The 22,576-nt window shown below is 36.3% G+C and overlaps 1 protein-coding gene and 1 pseudogene across 2 annotated transcripts; one reads left to right on the top strand and one right to left on the bottom strand.

Moving 5' to 3' along the window:
• Positions 1 to 344: 344 nt before the first annotated feature.
• Positions 345 to 7,274, bottom strand: LOC116294790 (uncharacterized; annotated as a pseudogene). The gene is made up of 3 exons (XR_016121441.1): positions 6,906 to 7,274; positions 3,038 to 4,056; positions 345 to 2,564 (listed from the first exon to the last, which is right to left on the bottom strand). The product of XR_016121441.1 is annotated as an uncharacterized LOC116294790 (transcript).
• Positions 7,275 to 11,000: 3,726 nt separating this feature from the next.
• LOC116305327 (uncharacterized) lies at positions 11,001 to 22,481 on the top strand. Its single transcript, XM_031715214.2, has 11 exons — positions 11,001 to 11,331; positions 11,768 to 12,080; positions 12,620 to 12,866; positions 13,563 to 13,771; positions 14,637 to 14,858; positions 15,467 to 15,658; positions 16,657 to 16,891; positions 17,816 to 17,943; positions 18,656 to 18,773; positions 19,615 to 19,695; positions 20,719 to 22,481. The coding sequence occupies exons 2-11, from the start codon at positions 11,784 to 11,786 to the stop codon at positions 21,090 to 21,092; spliced, it is 2,103 nt and encodes a 700-aa protein (XP_031571074.2). The 5' UTR covers positions 11,001 to 11,331; positions 11,768 to 11,783; the 3' UTR covers positions 21,093 to 22,481.
• Positions 22,482 to 22,576: the final 95 nt, after the last annotated feature.

Below are 22,576 nucleotides of genomic sequence, written 5' to 3'. Positions count from 1 at the left end.
TAAGCAAGACAAAATTCATTTCCTAGTAAAAGAAATAAAACATTTGAAATTTGTGGGGAATTGTGGTAGTTCAGATATAGGAGGAAAGATAAAGAAACTTGATTTGTTATAAAAATAGGAGGCCAAGGGAGGTTGAAAAAGGATATTCTGTTAATTCAAATCAACGTCAGGTTTTACTTGTTTTACCAGATCAAATGTCATGTAAGAAACATAATCAGGGCCATAGTTGTGACATTGTCATGCAAGATTAATTCTTTCAGCTTGCAATGGTGTCCATTAATGCTAAACAAAGGCTGTGTACTCCTCTGTCAGTCATGTTGTTGGAGTTCAAGTCTAGTGTTAACAGCTTGCAGTTTTCATGTTTGATTGTTTGACAAAAAGTTTCAGCTCCAAAGTCAGAAGCATCATTATTACCAAGGTACAATTTGGTAATTTGCAATCCTTGTCTTTCAGAGATTGACAAATGCAAGTCATTCCAATGCCATTTATCGCATTGCCCCATAGATTCAATTTAGTTAGATTTGTTGTAAGCAAGACTTCACTTATCCTCTTGATGCAATTGTTATTAAGTTTACATTCAGTTAGCAACAAGCCAGTTGCCGGAGAATATTTGTTGCTCAGAGAGTTACAGATTTGCTCTACACCTGAGATTTCAAAGATGTTTCATTGACAGAGAGCTCAATGGCTGGAAATGATAAAGCTTTCTCTAGATGATCTTCATTCACTAAACTAAAGATGTCCAATAAAGATGACATGTCAGAACAGTAGCTATTAGATACTCTGTCGAATGACATCAACCATGGTGACACTTCTCTAAAAGGGCCAGTACAAAATCCTTTGAAATGATCCAGTGCAACACGTTTAGTAAACTCAATGTCTTTATATTGTTGAAGAAATTGTAAAGTCATTAGCACATTCCTGATGCTGAATTGATCCTGTGGTTTGAAAGACGTTAAAAGCTCTTCCATCAGCTTTTCAGTGTTTTCATCTTTTTTTCTAGACCAAAGCTGAACCATGAAATAAAAAACCATTACAGTTACTTCTTTTCTTTGGGAATCTTTCCTTGGTTTACAAATGAAACAGCAGCCAAATATTCTTGTACTGTTAAATGAGTGAAGGAATATTCAAGAGTCAATTCAGCAAATGGAGATTTACGAAAACCTGGACCACAGTGAATGATACCACTTCCTTGAAGATTTTCTACTTCTGTTCATTTAGACCAAAGCTCCTTAAGTCATCTTCATCAAAACACATTTGCCTTCCTTCATGAAACGAACTGCCAGCTCTGATAACTTGCTAAGTGTATCTTTAACAACTGGTGGGACTTTAAATTTCTGAGGAATTGGATCCTTTCTGTATTGTGACATTGAATGATGCTTGACTTCAAAGATTTTAATAACCTCAGAATAAAGATCAGCGGTGGTGACTGGTAGATTCTCAAAGGTTTTGGAGTTAGTGATGTACCACTCCATACAGCAGCATATCAAAAAACACAGCATTGGAACATGAGCCAACCTTGCCAGACCCTTATTTTCTTTCAAGTGATCACAAACCACGTTCTTCATTTTTTCATCTGCTTTGAAGTATTTCTTGACATATTCTGTAACTTGACACATGGAAAACCCTTTAATTTCAACAAGCTGGTCAAAGTTCACCTTCCCCTTCTCTAGATCCTCTGTTTTGTGTGGTCTGGAAGTTATTAAAAGAACACAGCCTTCTAAATCTTTTTTTGCAAAAGTTTAGCAACCATAGTGTGCACGGGCATTTTGCACAAGGGTCATTTGGATATGTTTCCTCACTGTTAGATTTTCCAGCATTTTCATCAAGATGTGAATACTCATCGTAGCCATCAATGATGACCAGCAAATTTTCCTTATTCCGAATGATCAGTTTAAATGTCTTTTCATCAATAATGGATCCTTCATCTAACACACAGGAAAGATTTAAAATGTCTCTTAAATCAAATTCCTGTTGTTGTAGTGGGTTTAACTGACGGAATTTTAAAAGGAATGCAAAGCAAAATTCAGGCTTTTTTTGTGCTTCTAAAGTGTGAAATATTAAGTGACCACTGGCCCAATCTCTGATAAGCTTTTGGCACAATAATGTTTTTCCAATTCCTGGTTTTCCAATAACAAGAATTGACTTTGGATTGCCTCTGTCATTTTTTTCTTTCTCAGATTTCTCAGGGTTCTCAGATTTCTCAGAGTTCTTAGAGTAAACAAACATTTCTGCACAGCTCTTCAAAAGGATTTCATCATTAGCTGACATGTCTTCATCAGTTTCTTCATCAGTTTCTTCATCAGTTTCTTCATCAGTTTTTTCATCAGTTTCTTTTTTAGCTTTCCAATTTGAATATTCAAAAAATGTTACAAATTCTGGATCCATTTCTTCATCATCCTCAACGTCATGATCAAGCCATAAAGATTGTCGGCCATGTTGAATTGTCAAGTTTGTAAATATGTCATCTGTCCGAATCACTTGGTTTTTCCTTAGATGTGAGGGCATTAGCTTGGGCTGGAAATCAGTCTGCTTGGTGATAGATAATCTCAATCTTTTTGAGTAATCTTTAAAAAAAGTTAATTGTTTTTGTTATTTTTAATTTTAAAACAATGGCATGGATAAAGAATAAGTTTTTCTGATTAGAATGAAAAAGTATCATTATAACTGTCTTTATCTGATCAATAATTGAGGGGGCACATTGTTTACAGCTGGAGTGCTTCTAATATTAAACTCAGGCAAACTTCTTTTCAAGGTCAAAAACACAGCATGAAGCTGGAAAAACTGGAAATTCTGGTTGAAAAATAAATATGTATAATTCTGGAAAATTCTGGAAAACTTGGTCTTCCAATTGAGGTAATCCACTTTTTTCACTCTTTTCGGTTCTTCCGGTAGGTGCATATAACATTTGTCGCAACTCAAATGTCTTATTAATTACCATTAGCAAATCTATTTTCAACTGAATAGATTGGTTAAAATGGTAAGCACTCCAGTTTATAATTTGTTACCATGTGTCAGTTTAATAAGTGTGATACCATACCTTCAATAAGTTTTGAAGCTTCCACTTCAGGGCTAGTGAGAACTTCAAATTCCTCATCCCCCCCCTTCACCTTTTCCTGGTTTTCATCTATCTTCTTTGTCAGTTCTAGTGTTTGCTTCATCATTTCTTCCACATGCTGTTGGTGTTCATCAATAATCCCATGTGTTTTATCCATTTTGGTTGATAACTTCTGTACTCCTGCATCTACTTTTTTATTGGTTTCATCAAACTTCTCTGTAATCTCATGTTGTGTTATATCCATTTTGTTTGATAATTCCTGAACTCCTGCATCAACTTTTTCACTTGTTTCATAAATTTTCTCGGTAATCTCATGTTGTGTTTTATCTATTTTGTTTGATAACTCCTGTAATCCTGCATCTACTTTTTCATTGGTTTCCTTTATCATTTTTTTCAATCTTTGTTCATATTCTTCCCATTCCTTTAAACAGTCGCTATAATAGTCTTCATCCTCAGCATCCATTGATGTTTTTTCTAGCCTATCGATCTGTAATTTATACTGAGGTCCTCCTAATCTCAGCAATACATCTGATATATTACTCCAGTATTTCCTAAATCTGCTGTCAGGAATAGCCGTTTCAGTGATGTGACCATAGAGTTCATTTCTGTAAAACTTGATGCGAATCAAGTCAGCTTCTTTACTTTTGTCAGAAGCAAGGGGTGGCTTGTTCCATCCAGTCGCAGGTGGTGTTAAACCGCAAATATTGCGCAGAAGTAAAAACAGCAAAGTAATGTCAAAACTTACTGAGTTGACTGATGTAATAGCTTTAGAATACAGTTTATTCCACTGACTTATATCTAGCACCCTTTTGGCCTTCAATCCTTTCAAAGTAGAATGGACTGGTGTACTAAGTAATGCTGTTTTTAAGGAGCATGGTGGGTGAAATGAGTCAAACACATCTCTAAGTACACGTGTCCCACCGTCAATCAGCAGCCTACACAGCCGAGCAAAGTTTGTGTTCCTCGTTGTGGTACGAGACCAGCCAGTTGCCATTATATTTCTGTCAAAGTAATACATGCCAAGATGTCATATAACCATTTTAGGGAATAAAAACTGAAGAATATCAGCTTACTAAACATCAGTGAGTGTGTGTTAAAAAGCCTGGGGGGACTGGGGGTGGGGGAGGTGAGTGTGACTGTAAAAGGGCAGGATGCTTGTCATACATTTTAAAATTCCACAACTGCTATTGACACCTCTAAGGGTGTCAGAAATCTAATAGTACTATAAGAGAAAAGTCGCTACCTCTTAGGGTATTTGTCTGGAAATAAGATACCTGAGATTTGATAATGACAGCCAGAAATCACTATCTTTTTTTGGGACCCTTCCCCTCCTCCATAGTGGTTGCTACTCTCTCATTGTGTGATTCCTCTTTTAATGCTTGACAATGTATAGCTGATCCTGGGGTTGGATTGTGTTACAGTCAACAATGTCTGGACATTGTTCTCAGAAAAAGCTTATATCAAGCTTATATCTTAGCTTTATATCAAGTTTTAAAAAATGATATTTTGCTCGTATTTAGGGAGCTAACTAAACAAACCAAGTAAATAATTTGTTTAAAAGTCAGTACATTTGTGTCAAATCCAAAACAACGTCTGAACAATTGAACAAGATCCAGCACCAAAGTGGTTTAAAATTGCAAAAATAAGTACTTGGATCGTGTTTACGGTCACCAAAAACTTTTTGGTGACAGTAACACAATCTAAAACAATTTATACCCAGGTGACGGCTAGCGCCAAAAAGGTGATAGTTAGAGTACGAACACAAAAAGTGTGCAACACTTTGCACTATTTAGTAGTAAATAGTGCTAATTAAACAATAGAAAACAATAGGATTAGCATAATTTAGCAGTATTTAGTGGTATTTATGTTGCACACTTATAGTGTTTGTATTCTACCCCTGGAGATTTTTGGTTCTAAACGGGGGGGATTGCTCATATTGGATGGAATAGCCCAATGGTTCTACAGTACCATCCCAATCATCCCAATGAGTGTATAGCTAAAACGTTTTTTGAAATGGAAGAGTTTCCAGTAATTTTATCCTGTGTTTCACGCAATGCATCTATGGATTGCCAGGGGGCAAACAAAGCAAGTCATCACAAGAGATGTATGGGGACGATTCATATTTTCCACTAAAATCCGTGATTTGGTGGTGAATATTGTACTTTATCTCTCTAATTTTATTGGATATGAAGTCGAGGAATGTGTATTCATCAAATACATGTTGTTTGAATAGTGTGATATTACAGTCTGAAAACTTGATTTTCTTGCGTAAGCTAGATTGTGAAAGTACATAGCGACACCTCGACTAATTGTCTCCAGATAGCAAGGTTTTTGTGCAGATATTAACGGAATTACTCTATGAAAGTATTTTTTTATTGATACATCAGTTTGTTTTGAGTGTTTCTCATACAAGTATAAGTATTGATGCATAACGTTACTATCGCGGGGAGATGAAAGTTGTTTTTATTGTGCTGTTGCTTTGTGGCTGGACGAAATTATAAATTATAAAAGACTTAGGGAAATAAAGATATTATGTAGCAGTTTAATTCAAGTATATCCAAACGTTTTTGAACCGTTACTCTTTACCTAGAATAAAATGTTGGAGAATATACGAGAAAAACTAACAAGCAAGTTAGGAAGCGAGTTAGGAAGCAAGTTTGGAACCGAGTTTGGAACCGAGTTTGGAACCGAGTTTGGAACCGAGTTTGGAACCGAGTTTGGAACCGAGTTTGGAACCTAATTCGCTTCCTAACTGGAAAGATAGGCATCCTCAGTGTATGCGGCTTTCCAGCTGTCCAAGTTTCGATAGCCCTGTTCGAAGTGATGATTTGAGCACACTTTAGTGCACTCCTTCTGACTTTCACTGAGTTCTTCCTATTGGTCCCTCTGGCCCGCGACAAGACATACTGTTGGTTTCTAGGAGAATAAAACCTTAAAATTCCCTCGTGGGGAAGAACGATTTTGTCTACCTGGATACCTTCGATCGTTTTCGCTATCCCAAACAGCACAGTGATAGCCACCAGGCATTATTCTTAATATTATTGAACACTTGCACATACTAATGTATCAATAATAATATCTTATTGAGTAATTCCGTTAATATCTGCAAAAAAATCTTGCTATTTTGAGTCAATTATTTATAAAGATATAACTAGCTAAAAACTAGTGTGAGCTGCGTCGGTGTTTCTAATGAAACAGTAATGATGAAAAGGTAAATTATACACCGTGAAAAGATGAAAAAACTTTGCTTTTTTACTCCGACGAAGGACTAGCGTCCGAAACGTCAGTAAGTTTTTTCATCTTTTCACGGTGTATAATTTACCTTTTCATCATTACTGTTCAATTATTTATAGTCGACTTTCACGATCTAGCTTATGCAAGAAAATCGAGTTTTCCGACTGTAATATCAAACTATTCAAACAAAAAACTTACGTATTCGATGAATACACATTCCTCAACTTCATATCCGATAAAATTAGAGAGATAAAGTACAATATTCACCACCAAATCACGGATTTTAGTGGAAAATATGAATCGTCCCCATACATCTCTTGTGATGACTTGCTTTGTTTGCCCCCTGGCAATCCATAGATGCATTGCGCGAAACGCAGGATAAAATTACTGGAAACTCTTCTATTTTATAACACTTTGATCGTTATTTAAGCTATATTAGATCATATTTCATATTAATTCATTAATTCATTCGTAAACCTCAGGACTACAGCGAAATAAGGTGTTTTTTTAACTATCTAATACGTTATAAGTAATAAGTTAATATCTATAAATCAAACCTGACCGGACGCATAATGGCAAATTTTAAGCTATAAAGTTTCTTCAATTTTTTACTCACATCACTTTATGGCTTACATCCAACAACTTTTAGTGCACCAGTGAACATCTACCTCACAGAAAAACATCACACACTCTGAGGTATTACAATGTAAACCTTGGCGGACACAGGAACTCTTGTCTTGTGAGCTTGTCGTTCTTTTCTTCAGTTGTTGTGGAAGTTCGCCTCTTCCTAAGAAAGAAAATCTCGTAGGAAAGAGGGCACCAAATCAACTAGAACCAGAAAATTCATCCCATCTTTATGGTTACAATTGTTTAAATCCACAAAGTGTTTTAAATTCAGAACATTATTAAAGTTTAAAGAACAGGAAATTCCTTGAAGGAAGCGCTTCGTCTGTAAGTATGTCTGGGCAGACTTGTCTGGGCTTGTCTGGGCGTAAACCCCACAATGCATTGTGATGCTAAGTACTATTCTCATCCACAGGGAGGCGACCAGCAGGGAGGCCACTTTGAAAAAATTTTGGAGCTTGAAAAAAAGAACAAACGTAGCGGGAAAGTGAAATTCTTTTAATTCTTCCTTTCCATATTTCTGCTTCTTGTAGCCACGTATATTACATTTTAGTCAAAAGAAAACAGAAAAATAAGCAAAAATCTGGGTTACGATAGCAACAGCCAAACGCGTTGTGATTGGCTGAAACAAAATTCACCTCTCAGCTAACCTTTAGCTAATTAGCAATTATTCGCCGAAGGCGAAGTGAATATCGGGGAATATTTACCGAGACGCGAGTCGTTTTAGCATTGTCTTACCAACTTGTGTACAGAGTATTTTATTTTTATATACAATAATTCATTAAAAACAAACAAAACAGAAACTTTTAGTTTGCGTGACAAATTTCACGCAAAACTTTTAGCAAAACTTTTAGCAAACCTTTTAGGACATACTTCGTTGCCTTTTTAGTATTGATAGGAATGGCATTTACTTTCATTTTTTCAATTTCCTCATCGGAAATTGTAGCAAAACGATTGCGGGCAGATGCCATTTTGTTGCCGACTCAATATTCCGAAATTCAGAGGTGAATATCGTACAACATTCACCTCCAATTAACCAATGAGCGCGCCCGTTCTTAGGAAGTACACAAGTTGGTATATGCTAATTATGTATGCAAGAGGGGCCGGTGTCAAGTGAAAAATATTTTTTTAAAACGTTGGCCTCTCCCTTTATTCTCTGAAAAATATTTAAGATCCACCCAATGAACTCACGAATTTAATATTTTTTTCGTCCTGAATCTAACCTGCTCCCCTCTCATCTCGGGCAGACATAATGAATGCAATATTATGAAATATTACACTTTCATTCTACCATCATAACAGGAAGTGAGGTCAAGGTAGCTGATGCAATACAGTACCTACTGGAATAAAGAATACAGTAAAAACCCGCATAAAAGAACACCCATTTTTGGAGTTGAGGCTGATTTTGTTCTTATTTAACGGGTGTTTACTGAAAATCAGCCTGAAGGTGTTCTTACGGTGTTCTTAAAATAAATGTTTCTAAAATAAATACAGTATTACTCTTTTACTCCGACGAAGGACTAGCGTCCGAAACGTCAGTAAGTTTTTTCATCTTTTCACGGTGTATAATTTACCTTTTCATCATTACTGTTTCATTAGAAACACCGACGCAGCTCACACTAGTTTTTAGCTAGTTATATCTTTTTAACACAGTATTACTATATAGACTACCAATACATGTAGATGATATCAATGGGTAAGTTCAAAAATGTTATTTAAAAAATCTTGACTGCAATAATAACTGTATCAAAACAGTAGAAAAATAAATTATTGTCAGGTCAGGCATGGAGTCTGCTACTGGTAATATTGATCTTATTTTTTCAAGAACACTTTTTAATTTTTCAGGCTGATTATGTTCTTATTCACATGGTACTTAAAACGCCCAAATTCAGGCTGGGTGTTCTTAACCCACTTGTTCTTTTATGCGGGTTTTTACTGTACTTGGGTTTCATTGTCCTATCATAGAATTACACAGCAAGCAGAGGTTGTTTTTTCTTGATCCCCTCAGTAGGGTTGGCTGACCTCCCCCGACCTACAACCAAAACCGAGAGCAGAAAAAGACCTCTCCTATCAGAGTACCTATATGTAAATGCAGCCTCATTGATATGCTCTGACTATTTTGAAATATGTTAGTTGTATGCAGGGGCGGCGGAAGCTGAAAATCTTTAGGGGGGGCACTGCAAAAAATCTTTGGAGGGGAGGGGGCACTGCAAAAAATCTTTGGGGGGCACAGCCAAAAATCACAACAAAAACTTAATAACAGTAATAAAAGTCAAATCTATGCATTTATATTTCATGTGAACCAATATTTTGTGGGGGCCCCCCTGTTCTGCCGCCCTTGGTATGGTGATTGATGTTGCAATATTTCACTAGTATGTCGCAGCAGCAGTGTTCAGGGAATCTCCCATCAAGACTTTCTGTATTCATGTGACTGATCATGATGCTTCAATTGATTTTACTTACAATAAAGCTTAATTAATAATATTGCAAATTAGAAATTTTGAAATTGTTATCCTTGCAAGTATTGCTCACTGAAAAATGTGTTAATTTTTTTTTGAATACTTAGATGATGCAACATTGAATGGTATGACAACATGCAAGGGTTAGGGGAATCCCCAGTGTAAACACTTGCAACTCATGTGACAAATAATCAATACTAAAATGATAGATATTCAGGGGCGGATCCAGTATTTTGTTCAGGGAGGGGTTCAAGTTCACTCAAGGTCACGTTGTGGTAGCTTTGTTTTTATTCATTATGTGTATTTATTTCCAGAATTATGTACAAAAACAATTATTTAAGGAATCCTTAACTTATTTTCATATACTTTATTAAGAATTCTCGAAATATTTCTGAATTAAGAATTTTGCGTTTTTCACGTAACTGATCATGGCGTTCATAATGCTTGTCTCTATAATTCAAACGGTTCATGTTAATTTTTTTTGCAGTTTACAAAATGTATAAGCCTTCGGCTTCGGCAGATAACACAGCCTCGGTCTTGATAATTGACGATATCAGTGAACTTTGACTCAACATCAAACATTGCTACATATATTTCTTTGTATATAAATCCTTAATTTATTTTATTCCTATGAAGCCCAAAGGGTGGCTAATGTGCTTATTTCACATTACTTGTGACTATAATTTATATTTTGGGGTGTTTGGGTATTTCTTTCTCCCTTTACTACTGATATTTTGATCATAAACTACAAAGAAATGTATGGAGCGATGTTCGATGTTGAGTGTATGACGTCACAGACTCCAAAAAATAATCGTAAAAATATCATACTTTCGTCCTGAATATCGAGAAAACACTTCATACAGTGATTATTGGACCTTTAAAGAGTATTCTTAGGAAGTTTCAGCTGAATCCAAGTTTGAGCGATTTTCGTCGTAGTAGCACTTAGAAAGCTTTATTTCAACCTCGAGGTCAAAAAAAAAAAAAAAAAAACGTACAATGCAAAAGATAAATTATCATAGCAAATCTCTGCATGGCTACAATGGGGCAATTATTGGTTTAATCTCTGTTTTTGAGCAAATACTATTCAAATGGTAAATGCTGATAGATTATACGACATCAGTGATCACGTTATGACAACAAGTATTAGTTAGGGGAGTCCCCAGTCCATCTGCCGCTCCCAACTCATGTGACAGACCAACAACGTCTATGAATGACTTCAACTTTCTGGATTTAGATTTGTGCATTGATTTTAGTCAAGTCTTGCACGAGACCACAGGTCTACAAAAAATGTATCCTTTGTCAAAAGCTTATAGTTATAATTATGTTGAATAACTGAGATATGACCCACGTTCTGATCGGTCAATTTTATATACCTTCTTATATTTAATAAAAACATTAAACAACATTTTAAGAATACGTTAATAGCTTTTTTACGGAGGAATAGAAAGTAAAATGTAATCGAATAAAAGGCTTTGAAAGAGGAATAAATATAAACAGCTACTGAATTTTCGCGCGAGTAGTAAAAAGGGTTTTCCCCTGGCAGTCGCGCTCCACAAGACAGACGCTGATTACGGTCACAAGACACAAACCACGAGTTGAATAGTTTAACGTTTCTAGCTCTGATCGTAAACAAATAAATCGAAAATCGTGAGTTTTACTTTCCTTCTGACAGGGTTGAGTTTATTTTGGGATTTTTACTTTCTCGGATTTCAAAGAAAGGTCTGCTATGGAATGCAAAAGGATTATAATACAAAGTCACCTGATGGTAGTAAACTTCCGGTAACTTCCCTACGAATTCTTAGAAAGATATACTTTCAACTTATACAAATATATCTGCCTTCAAATAAAACGACTCATTTATATCAGAGAACTGTTGCAATCACACTACTCATTTTTACTTAATAATATCTAGTTCAGCTCGAGATTCAGAAATTGTCGATCTACAACTTCAAAAATCAGGTAATCTATGTGATGCACTGTAGATCACAATATTGCTGTTAAATTATCACTGTTGCAATTTTATGCCTGTAGAACTTACATTTATTCGCATGTTTCTTTTAATGTATCTAGATCTGCTCAATAGAGTCCCTCTGTGAATGCAAATGCTCAGCATGGAAAGTTGCGGAAAGAGCTGTACATACTATAGTATCGCTCGCCGCATCACCTATAGCTCTCATCGTCGACATTTTGTAAACCGGGTTTGCGTATGTCGGCGCAGTATAAAATACTAGGCAAGCAAATCCTTGTATGGTATTCGATAATTCTGTTAAAAGGGACTGCGAAGAAGCACCAGTTATATATGGCTGAAAATGTCACTTAGTCGCTGGTAAATGCGCGACGAGTTTTGATTATTGTATGTTAGAGTTTTTGGTCTCTTACCCTTTTCCTCCTTCAGATCACAGCCTTGAAAGATGGGTTGCGTTGGAAGCACTTGTCTCCAAGGAGACTACACAAGCATACCAGACACACACCAGAACACAACAGACGTTCCTGTCATGAGGCTTTGCGCCCCAGGAAAAGATTCCACCTACTTTGCAGATGTTGGAGACACTGTAGTCTTGTACGTGGACTTTGGACCTAACTGTAGTCCATGCCCGTTGAATGATATAGGTGATACAGTTGACAATGTTGAAGCAATGAGGATGGCTGCAGCTGCTGCTACGCCAGGCAGTAGTGGTGATGGTCATCAAGAGCGCTTCAATTATGAGGTAAATTATATTTTAACATCGTAAAAAATGTGTTTACTCCCCTTCCCCAAACAAATACTCTAAAATGATGTGTCATTATTTTTAGAATATACCACAATCCTTGTTTTTGCAATAACTTACAAATTTCTTGGCTACGCCTCATAGATCCATACTACTTTGACAATGTGATGACGCAATTTGTTGTCAATAAGATGACAGACACATAAAAAATTGATGTCTATTTGTTAAATATCAAGTTGCTATTGATAAGAGACTATTCATTATTTATCAGAAGGGGGTATAAGTGAGAAAGTAGGGGAAAAAAACATTTTTTCACCATCCCTCCCCCAATTACTGCTTAACTATTTGTTTCAAGGCCCTTGTTTATTTCCAACATTTTGAAGACAGTTTCATATTAGTCTAAATATCTTATCAACTATTTCAATATCCCCCATTTTAGAGTCTCTATATATTTAAGTCCTCTTTTCTCGCCCATACCCCTCCTTCCAATAAATAAATTTAACGGCCCCTACTTGCCACAACATATTTAATTAACATAGGTAATGATGGCTGGTGTTCTAGTTGAACTCACCTGTCTACACCCTGCAGTCAGAGACAGTAAGAACTACAAGGCCAGTGTTAAGATTCCCACAGAACGAACAGCAGGAATTTTGTTAAATGGTCACTGCATACCTGTCAGACTACCCTACCATGTCACAATTGGTGCAGATAGTTCCGAGGACCGTTTCGAGTATCGGGAAATGACACAAGAAGCTATAACATCAGAGCGGGACACTGTGTTTTTCCGTAAGTCCACTATATTTATGATATTAATCTGATTTTGATTTGTAGTAGTTCTGTGGGCATGAGGCTCAGCATATGACTCATGTGATCCAGGCCTGATTCCTTTGTTTGGTTCAATCCCATGTTAATTCTTAGTCAGGGGCAGATCCAGAGGGGGGTGCAGGGGGTGGTCCAACTTTGTGCCCCTACTTTGAAGTAACCAATACTGGTCCCCCCCCCCCCCCCCCTGAGTTAACTAAAACAAAATCCTGGATCCGCCCCTGTTAGTAGTTCTAATTGGCAAGCAAATAATGATAACTGGATATACTTGTAAGCACTACATATATACTAGAAGCTGGTAATTGTTCTACAGATATATGGGGTATACACTCTATAAATTATGCAAATTACAGACACACATTTATTTAAAATATTCGCAGTAATCTTTAAAAAAATGGTTGTAGGCCTTCCCCTTTCTCTCAGTAAGAAATTCACCCTTAGTATTAAATCAACAACGAAGGCTTTCTTCAAAATAAAAAGGTTTAACCGCCCTCCTCAAGAGTTTATATTCTTACTGATGACTCTCCTGAAACCCCAGTCCCCCCTCCCCCTCCCCCCCAAATAAAAATGTAACTTCCCTAAAGTGCACATTGAACCAGCAACTTAAAAAATCAATTACAATTTATGATTATATCTATTAATTTATCAATAAATACACAGAATCCATATGGAGCAACCTGAAAGACCACAACTTGAAGAATATCAGACAGAGTGTCTCCAGGGAAACCTCACTGTTGGGGAGGTATGGTAGTTTGGGGCGCACTTCACCCATTGTTGGTGCACAAGATCAAAGGGATGGAAGCAGTGATAACCAGTCTTCTTTGGAACAACAAGACGTAATAGTTGAAGGACAGCGAAGGGAAAGAATAGTTAGTAATCAATAGAGTGTTACCATTATTAATATCTGTGAAAAAGTTGTACAAATTACTGCAAAGGTTCGTTGAGTCTACGGTCTAACTGGGGTGTACTTAACTTACTAATTTGCGCAAATTTCTTACAATGTGTTTCACAGAATATATGGTATATGCACTCTAGTATAATTATTTAATTATTTAAGATTCTTGTTAATTAATCCTTGGATTTCTTGTTTAAATAATTAGCGATTCATAAATAGTACTTTTTCACACTCATGTTAAGTGCAAACACTAGCAATCAATTTGTCTAGCGATAATAATAATAATAATACTAATAATAATAATAATGTCTTCGTTTAAAGAGAGTGACACGTGACAGAAGCCAAATCAGCACTGAAAAAATTTGTGGTCCTCTATGTTTGACATCTCTAAGTGAGATCAGGGACCGCCATTTTACGTGGTCATCCGAGCCACGGCAAAGGTCTATTCATTTGCATATATTTCTAGAGCAAAGGCAGCACCTACTACTCAGATATTTTAAGACTCCAAGTGTGAGTCCAGCCGCAGAGGCTTGAAACCACAACCTAAAGTACAACAGACCAGTGTCCAACCAGCTAACCGGGTGGCGGTCTTGCTTTTATCAATTATTTCTTCTCTTCGTAGAGTGGTTTTCAAAAACCCGTGAAATACACTTTAACGTATTACACTTCAATACACTTTATTGTCCCCATTTTTTTATTATTTTCTTTTATGTTTTTGGTGTATTACAATTTATTACACCTTACTTATTACACTTTGTTTCACGGGTTTTTGAAAACCACTCTAAAATCCAAGTATATGTTACTAATATGCAGTCCTAAATCCTTTATATCTATTAAAGAGAGCCAAGCGATACTGGCCGGACAGTTGGCAGATGAAATTCTGGAGAAGAGCTGGGTGTGACAAGATTATACGCTCTAAAAACCCAATCGCACGATTCATTGCATTATTTTTTGTCGCTCCTCTGGTAAATGTTACTGGGCTGAGCCTTCACTACCAGCTATACCTCTCCGAGATATTCCACACAAGATTCTGGACCCGCCTTCTTCATTACCTTTGTATGGTAAGTGATTTAGTACACATATTTGTCTGTCCAAGGTACTTTTGGAACGAGTCTTTTCGTCAGTCCAAAAGTAACTTCTTTTAAAAGTGAGAATATGTGGACCGCGTAGCACTTATGAAATACAAGATATAGAAATATAGATAAGCTATAGTGCTTGGAAACAAGGTTATTCTTATGAGGTTATGATAATCTTCAGTCATCATTAGTTTTATATTATATTTATACCTTGTAGCTTTATATATATTTAATAATTGTACATAGGCACATACTAGAGTACAAACACTAAAAGTGTGCAACACTTTGCACTATTTATTAGTAAATAGTGCTAATTAAACAATAGAAAACAATAGGATTAGCATAATTTAGCAGTATTTAGTGGTATTTATGTTGCACACTTATAGTGTTTGTACTCTATATGCATCAATTTTCCCATTATATTCTATTTATATACATATTTTTTATTTATATTATGTTTTGTACATATTTTTCTTTTATCTCGTAATTGAGGCTTGCGAAATGCGCAAGAACTGTTAATTAAATAAATAAAATAAAATGTGATTTCTTTTTAATGAAACACCATTTTCCTTTTCTTTCCCCAATGTCTACAGCCTTTTATTGTTCTGATGATGATGGCCTTCTTTGCTCAGTGGAGGTTCGTCATAGACACTAACGACTCTGATAACTGCTATAGAACTGGCAACGTTGAGGTTATGATACTAAATGGCTCAATGGCTCTTGGACTGGCATTGTGGTTCTGGTACTTAATATGGGGAGCCTGTCAACAAACACTACTCATGGGGGTAGGAAAAATATTGTCTTTTTCAGTTCAACTTCGGTGCAATACATGTTTTCTAATTTTAAGCCATGTGTTGTTTCTGGGAGTAACTATTTCTTTGTTTAATAGTTGCACATAAGAAAACACATGAATATAACTTAAACCAAAATCTTTTGGGGCTAATAGAGTACAAACACTAAAAGTGTGCAACACTTTGCACTATTAGTAGTAAATAGTGCTAATTAAACAATAGAAAACAATAGGATTAGCATAATTTAGCAGTATTTAGTGGTATTTATGTTACACACTTATAGTGTTTGTACTCTAAGTTAGTTAGAAATAAGATAACGAAAAGTTTAGAAATTGTTTAATTCTAAAAATTATCTATAACCACCCCCCCCCCCCCCCTTCCCCACAGAGGAGCTTGAAATTTCTAGAGAGGTTGGGAGGTGGGGGCAGGGGAGGGGGGGGGGGGGGGCAGAGAAAGAACAAACTTACAGGGTTTGTATAGAAGAGAAGTGGAATTTCTGGGGTACAGGGGGCTCTAAAAAACTTCTGGAACTAGAGTCATTATCATTGGATATAAATCATCCAACAATTATTTTAACACATCGAGTCCAAACTCGACTTGGAGCAATATTGTTTCATGGTCACTCAAATGAATAGCAGCTGTTATTACAGTCGAGCCTGTAATGAGAAATTCTTTTGTTTTACGAACCATACAAGTGAGGCTATAAGGTTGATGCAATGCTTGTTGTCTCATTTCCATCTCATTTGCATGCATCCATCCATAATAACTGCTATTTGGAAAAGGTCGGCTCTTTCTTGGTGTTGCAGGGCACCTGAGCCATGAAGACAATAAAACAATAGCCGATAACAATGAGTTTGGAGCTAAGCAATACCCTGCAATACAAAAACCCAGAATACAATACATCCTGCAAAACCAAGAAAGAGCCAAGAGGTCTACTATTCATTTTCGCTAGTTCAATAAAGCTGCTGACAATAACATTTTCTCATTTCTAGATATTTATGATTGTTCCATTATTCATTCTCTATCTCCTGGCCAACATATTTTTCCAAGTTTCTATCAAGAACTCATTGAAAAACTATCCCTGTACTGCCTGCTGGAAACACACTAATCACTCTGATGGCCATATTCAGTACTACAAGATCTTTGAGCTTGTGAATTGGTATTACAACCCTGTGATATGGGCTGTGGTGTTTTCCTTTATGCAGGCACTGAGTCATATGTTTGAACGTAAGTATGTGTATATAATAGGAAATACAGTCCTTTGACTAAACGTTGTCGTTGATCGGATCATCCCTACACGCCTAGACCGAAAAGGATAACAAGTAAATTACCCAGAACTTGCGTCATCCAAACTGCTCGCCAGTTTAAATCTTCGCCGTATGCTCGAGGCATGATTTTAGCAAATTAAATCGGATCGAAGACAGCGAGCTCAAGATGTGTTAGATAACATGAGGCAGCTAGTAACTGTGAATTAATTATCCCCATGATCCTGTTCGGTCTAGGCGAATAGGGATAAAACCGATCAAACGAAAACGTTTTGTCAAAGGACTGTATATAAAACAGCTTATGCTGTGTGCTGTATAGCAAGAGAGAAGTCTTAGAGAAACTAGAGGCCTAGTCCAGACGATGTACCCTCTCCTTTGCCGCTCCGCTTTTGGGCTTACACAAAAACAAAAGCTGAGCAGCAAAGGAGAGGATACAGCGTCTGGACTACTAGAGACCTAGGCGAGTGTTTTTTTGACTTCTTAAGTGCTCTGCAGCTTCAATCCAGTTTTAGCTTTTACACCAAGTTTTAACTACCATTAATTACGATTGTGAGTACACTGTAAGTTGCATGGCCAATTTACATGAAGCAATTCATGTCGTCAGCTGTTGTGAGGAGAAATCATTTTGATATGTAAATCAAGTGCCCAGTAATATGCACACCAAAAAGTTTAGCACAGGGTGCGGTACATGTTCAAACTTGTTTACTTTCTTACAGAGTGCAAACGATATAACTGTGAAACTTTAGTAATACTAAATAGCACAATTTCATGCAAATTCCATTGTTTTCTATTGTTTAATTGGCACTATTTTGTACTATTTAGTAACTAGTGTTTCACGGATTTACTGTGGTCACTCTATATTCAATCAAATATTGTTGATCAACAGCTAAAATACCCCCACGGGTATCGCAGACAGCACATTGGATGTCCTGTTCTCAGATGTTAAAGAGGATTGGATACACAAGGACCCTCTGTATCTCATTAGCCCAAGCAATATTTGGAACAGTTGATGAAGTAAGTCATGAGATGACAGAAAATGATTGTGTTGTGGTTTATGTAGTTTACGTTTTAGTTTTTCCAACAGTTGATATGTTTGATAAGGCTCCCCTGCTGACAGAGAATGTTTTATTAGTCTCTTTTTTACGTAATTCCATTCAAAGAACACAAATAATAGTTCCAAGTTGAAATTTGAGTTGCTGCACATGATAAACTATAGTTTTGCTATGAGCAGAAACTCCAACCTTGACTTTAGAACTTTTATTTTTGGTCACTGATTGGGTAATCCACAACCGGCAGAACGAAGCCTGGGAGTGGATGAACAAACAATGAATGGTGATATAAAACAAAGCTCACATGTAGAACAATACACATTGTCACCATAATCCATACTTTCTTTGTTTTTATTATTTTGTCCAATCCCAAGCTTCATTCTACCAGTGGACACCGACCCCACTGATTGGAACCACAAAAAGAAGCATTCATAAAAACTAGTTTTCACTTGCTACAGAAGCAAATTTGGAGTCGAAGTCAGAAGCAGTTCATGCATGAAATTGCAAGTGAAAACCGTTTGTCATGGAAGCACAATCAAAGCGAAAGGAAATTTTAAAACTGCAATTATATTAAGAAACTGCACATAGTAAGTTTGCTTGTGCAGATTTTAAACTCTGATGAGGGTGAAATGATGTTACCAAAAATCAGTTTGGCAAGCATTTTTTCTCTATTGTAGTTTCTGGCTTCACCAAGACTGTTACCAATATTCGTACTAAGAGTATGCTACGAGCTGGGTTACCACAAGAAGCAATGGAAATGGATGAAGAAGCTGGTCAAGAGGTGTCTACAATATGGTATGTATTAATTTATTTCTTGGCTATAAGTCGAACAATCCAAGCCATAAAATAGGCATTCGATTTACTGTTCTGAGGTTGAGGGGAAAAACTGGGTCATTGTGGTGTATTTTGGGGCTGTTTTAGGGGATGAAATAGCCACCATCTTGGGATAAATATGTTAGGTTACTTAATTAAGGATCATATTTCCAAGACGGCATCTATTTTGTCCCCTCAAACAGCCCCACAATGCATTGTAATGCCAACTTGACCCCGTTTTTCTCTGCCTATCTGCTATGCTTGTGTTCAAAAACCAACTTGGTCTCTTTATGAGATTTTAGCTCTAGCAAGAAAATCTTTTAGACACTTGTTTGTTTCTCAATCAGACAATAATTTTGCTCATTTATTCGACATTCAGTCCTTAACTATACTGTGGATGGAAAACCTTTTAATGCATTGGGTGTTGAAATGGACATCTATTCATGGTTTCACCTCAGACAATTGTGAAGGGATCACCATTGCAGCAGTTATCCCAATGGAATTAAAATCTTGGCCCAAAACAACTACACAGTACCTGTTTTAAAGAGTACTACTGACAAGGATTACGAGGCAAATATCATTTACTTTCAAAGGACTGTAAACAATAGAAACAATTTATGAACAATTTTCCAGGAGCACAGTTGCAAATTCTGAGAAATTCTAGCTTATTTATTGAGCTTGTGGGACATAATAAAGGTAACAAATGGGGAGTGGAACCATGAATATATTGTTAACTCCCATTTTTATTTATTTAACTTATTGTTCTAGGCTTTTGCTCGTTACATCAGATGCAATTAATATTCCTTTCTTTCTTCCTGTTCAGGGGATCCTGCATTAGACTATATTGGAACTGGGGGTGCAGAATACTTAGAAAATACTACTGTATTCAAAAATGTTAATGTTGGTGAGTACAAATAAAATAAATAAATTGACTTTATTTAACGAGGGTGACATACATTACTGGTAGCCTAGCAGTTTCCATTATGGCCCTCCTACAATTAATAAACTGAAATGAATGATCAAATAAACATAAAGTGTGTTAAGAATCCCAACTGGCAAGGAGGCAAACCAGTTGACTATTTACAAGCATGGTCGTGAAACTTAATCTGAACCAGGAATCAGGACGAATTCAGTCCCAGCTAGTGGCCACAGTGACCACCGGATTGCGAGACTGACGCTATGAACACTCAACCATGCTGCCTCTTATAAATAGTACATTTTCTTTGCTCCTCAAAATGTTAGTGGTGCTACTATTGTTCGGAAGGAATTGTGGTTAACAAAAATCACTCAGTAATCAGTAGTCAGTAATCACTGACTCAGCAATTTTGGTGGAGTGAAAACTTAAAACCAAGTTTTAAAATGAATGTCAACCATATTTTTCACTAAAACTCATCACAAGTTGCTTCGTGTCACTAGCCAATCCCAGGGGGGGACTCCCATATATGGACTATACAGGGATGATCTGCTGAACAGGGTATGGTTTTTCGAGCTTCTTGTCATAAACGGGGTATGCAATTTCACTCAAGTTCCAAGTTCTTCCTGAGCTTCCTGTCATATTCAGGTCTTCTACTTTCGTATTGACCGAAACTGGTTATTATGGTCATAAAAAAACGATATGCGAGATGACATGATAATTGAAACAGGAATTCAGTGCAATAAACTTATATCTTTTGTCATAAACAGGGTCTACAAATTTGAGATTTTTTGTCATAAACAGGGTACCCCTTTCAGAATCTCAGCGGAACAGCCCTACCCAAATTCTGGCGAATAACCCCCCCTCCCCCCCCGGTAGCCAATCCATCTGTGGTTGGCATATGAATAACTTAAAAAGGCCAATGTCACATGAAGTATTGCTATAATGTGGTTGTACTGTACATAGATCCTGATAGAACAGTGGATATTAATGCTGATCAATGTTTGATTCTAGACACGCTAAAAGCTGAGCTTGATTCTATGAAGCTTGCTTTAACTGATCATCAAAAGCAGCTTCTTGAAAACCCAAGCCTATTCAGAGAATTCAAGGAAAGTGGAAGAACAGATAACTTTCTAACCCACTATATTGTCCTTCGCCATTATGTCGCGCAGTACATCTTACAGGTTTACGCCTATGGGCCATTTAGATCACGAGGTGATGAACATCACGCTCATTGGGATGGTCAACGAATGGAGAGGGACTTCGGTGACAATCACAGCTTCAGGAATTTTCTTGATCAAGTCAGAGATTCTCTGTGGCAGATGGAAGATGATATGCTTGAGAAAAGATCAGGCTCCCCCTGTTGCCGAGATGTTGAGGAAGTTTAAGCTAAAACCTTCAAATTTATCTAAGCCCAAAATGACCTTTGGGCTGATCTAAAACAGGGCCTAACTAACTCACATAATCAACCTTAAAAAAACCTCTGGGCTATAATTATATATTACTACAATATATATTACAGCTAACTCCAACATTGAACATTGAAAGACTGGGCTAATCTAAGTAAGTCATAGATCGAACCCTGAAACAACCTCTGGGATGATCGAATTCAGGATATGGCTAACTCACAGATTGAACCCTGAAACAACCTCTGGGCTGATCTAAGTCAGGGCATGGCTAACTCACAGATTGAACCCTGAAACAACCTCTGGGCTGATCTAAGATCAGACCCTGAAACAACCTCTGGTCTAATCTAAGTCAGGTTACATTTAACTTACAGATCAAACGGCAACAAACTCTGGGTTGATATAAGTAATATCACAGCTAACACACAGATTGAAAGTGGACCTAGTTTGATATAGCTGCTCGCCCTTAATTGAAACTTTGTAGTGTATTTTAGGTCAAACTGACTGTCATTCAAAAGGACAGATTTACAGCCAGTAGGTTTGATAATAAGTCAAAAATATAAATGAAACAAGGAAATTTGGAATACAACGAAAACACTAGTCTAGCATTCTAAGAAAAAACTAGTCATTTGTTGTTCATTCCAAATTTTTATATCTTCCTAAAGTAATATTTACTATAGATATTTTAATTTTTTTTTACTTAAAATGATTTTGGACATAAAAATGGCAGGCCCTACATTTGGGTTTGGTTGAATGGTGTATATATTGTATATATAGTGTAGCCCAACGATGGCAAAATGTTCGATGTTAGCTGCCAGAAAAATATACTAAGTAAAAGTAAATTACTTCACTTCTAAAACGTGGAGAGTGGTTGCCTAATTCTCCAGAGTCAGGTCCTCATGTATAAAGTACTCGAAGGATAATTTTAAAAATACTATTAATAAGACTTAAATGAAAATTTAAAAATTAATCTAATTCCAATTAAACTGGAAAAAGTACAACTCACTATCAAATTGTGTTATCGTGACAAAATAGAGCATTTAATAGATCATCAAGTATTGATCTACTGTATGTGATGTTAAAACAAGGACCATGATATTGGTTGCATTTACTATTTCTTTACTATTTTTTTAAAAAAGTATATTACTTTAAGTTTTTAATAATGGTATTGAATAATTATTCTTTTTTAATGTTATTGCCAAATTGTGCAATAATGCTAAGCAAGCTTCACTTGCTGAATAAAAGATTTGGAAAATTGGGGGGAAATATATTAGAATTTTACTGAAGAAAGAGGGAAATCATTGTAATTAAGTATAAATTGAAATATTTTTCTTGTAGCATTTGAGTACAAAATAAATACAAATACAAGAAGTGGCATCTATGATCTGTTAAGTTGTTGTTACAGCCGTTTAAAACTATGAACCAACCACACACAAAAATTATTATTGACTCAAAGAAGCATAACA

The sequence above is a fragment of the Actinia tenebrosa genome, unplaced genomic scaffold (genome assembly GCF_029948245.1).
Source record: "Actinia tenebrosa isolate PJP-AT-01 unplaced genomic scaffold, QUT_ActTen_1.0 PGA_scaffold5__44_contigs__length_20552954, whole genome shotgun sequence".
Classification (NCBI taxonomy): Eukaryota; Metazoa; Cnidaria; class Anthozoa; order Actiniaria; family Actiniidae; genus Actinia; species Actinia tenebrosa.
This window is presented reverse-complemented; position numbering and strand designations above follow the sequence as displayed.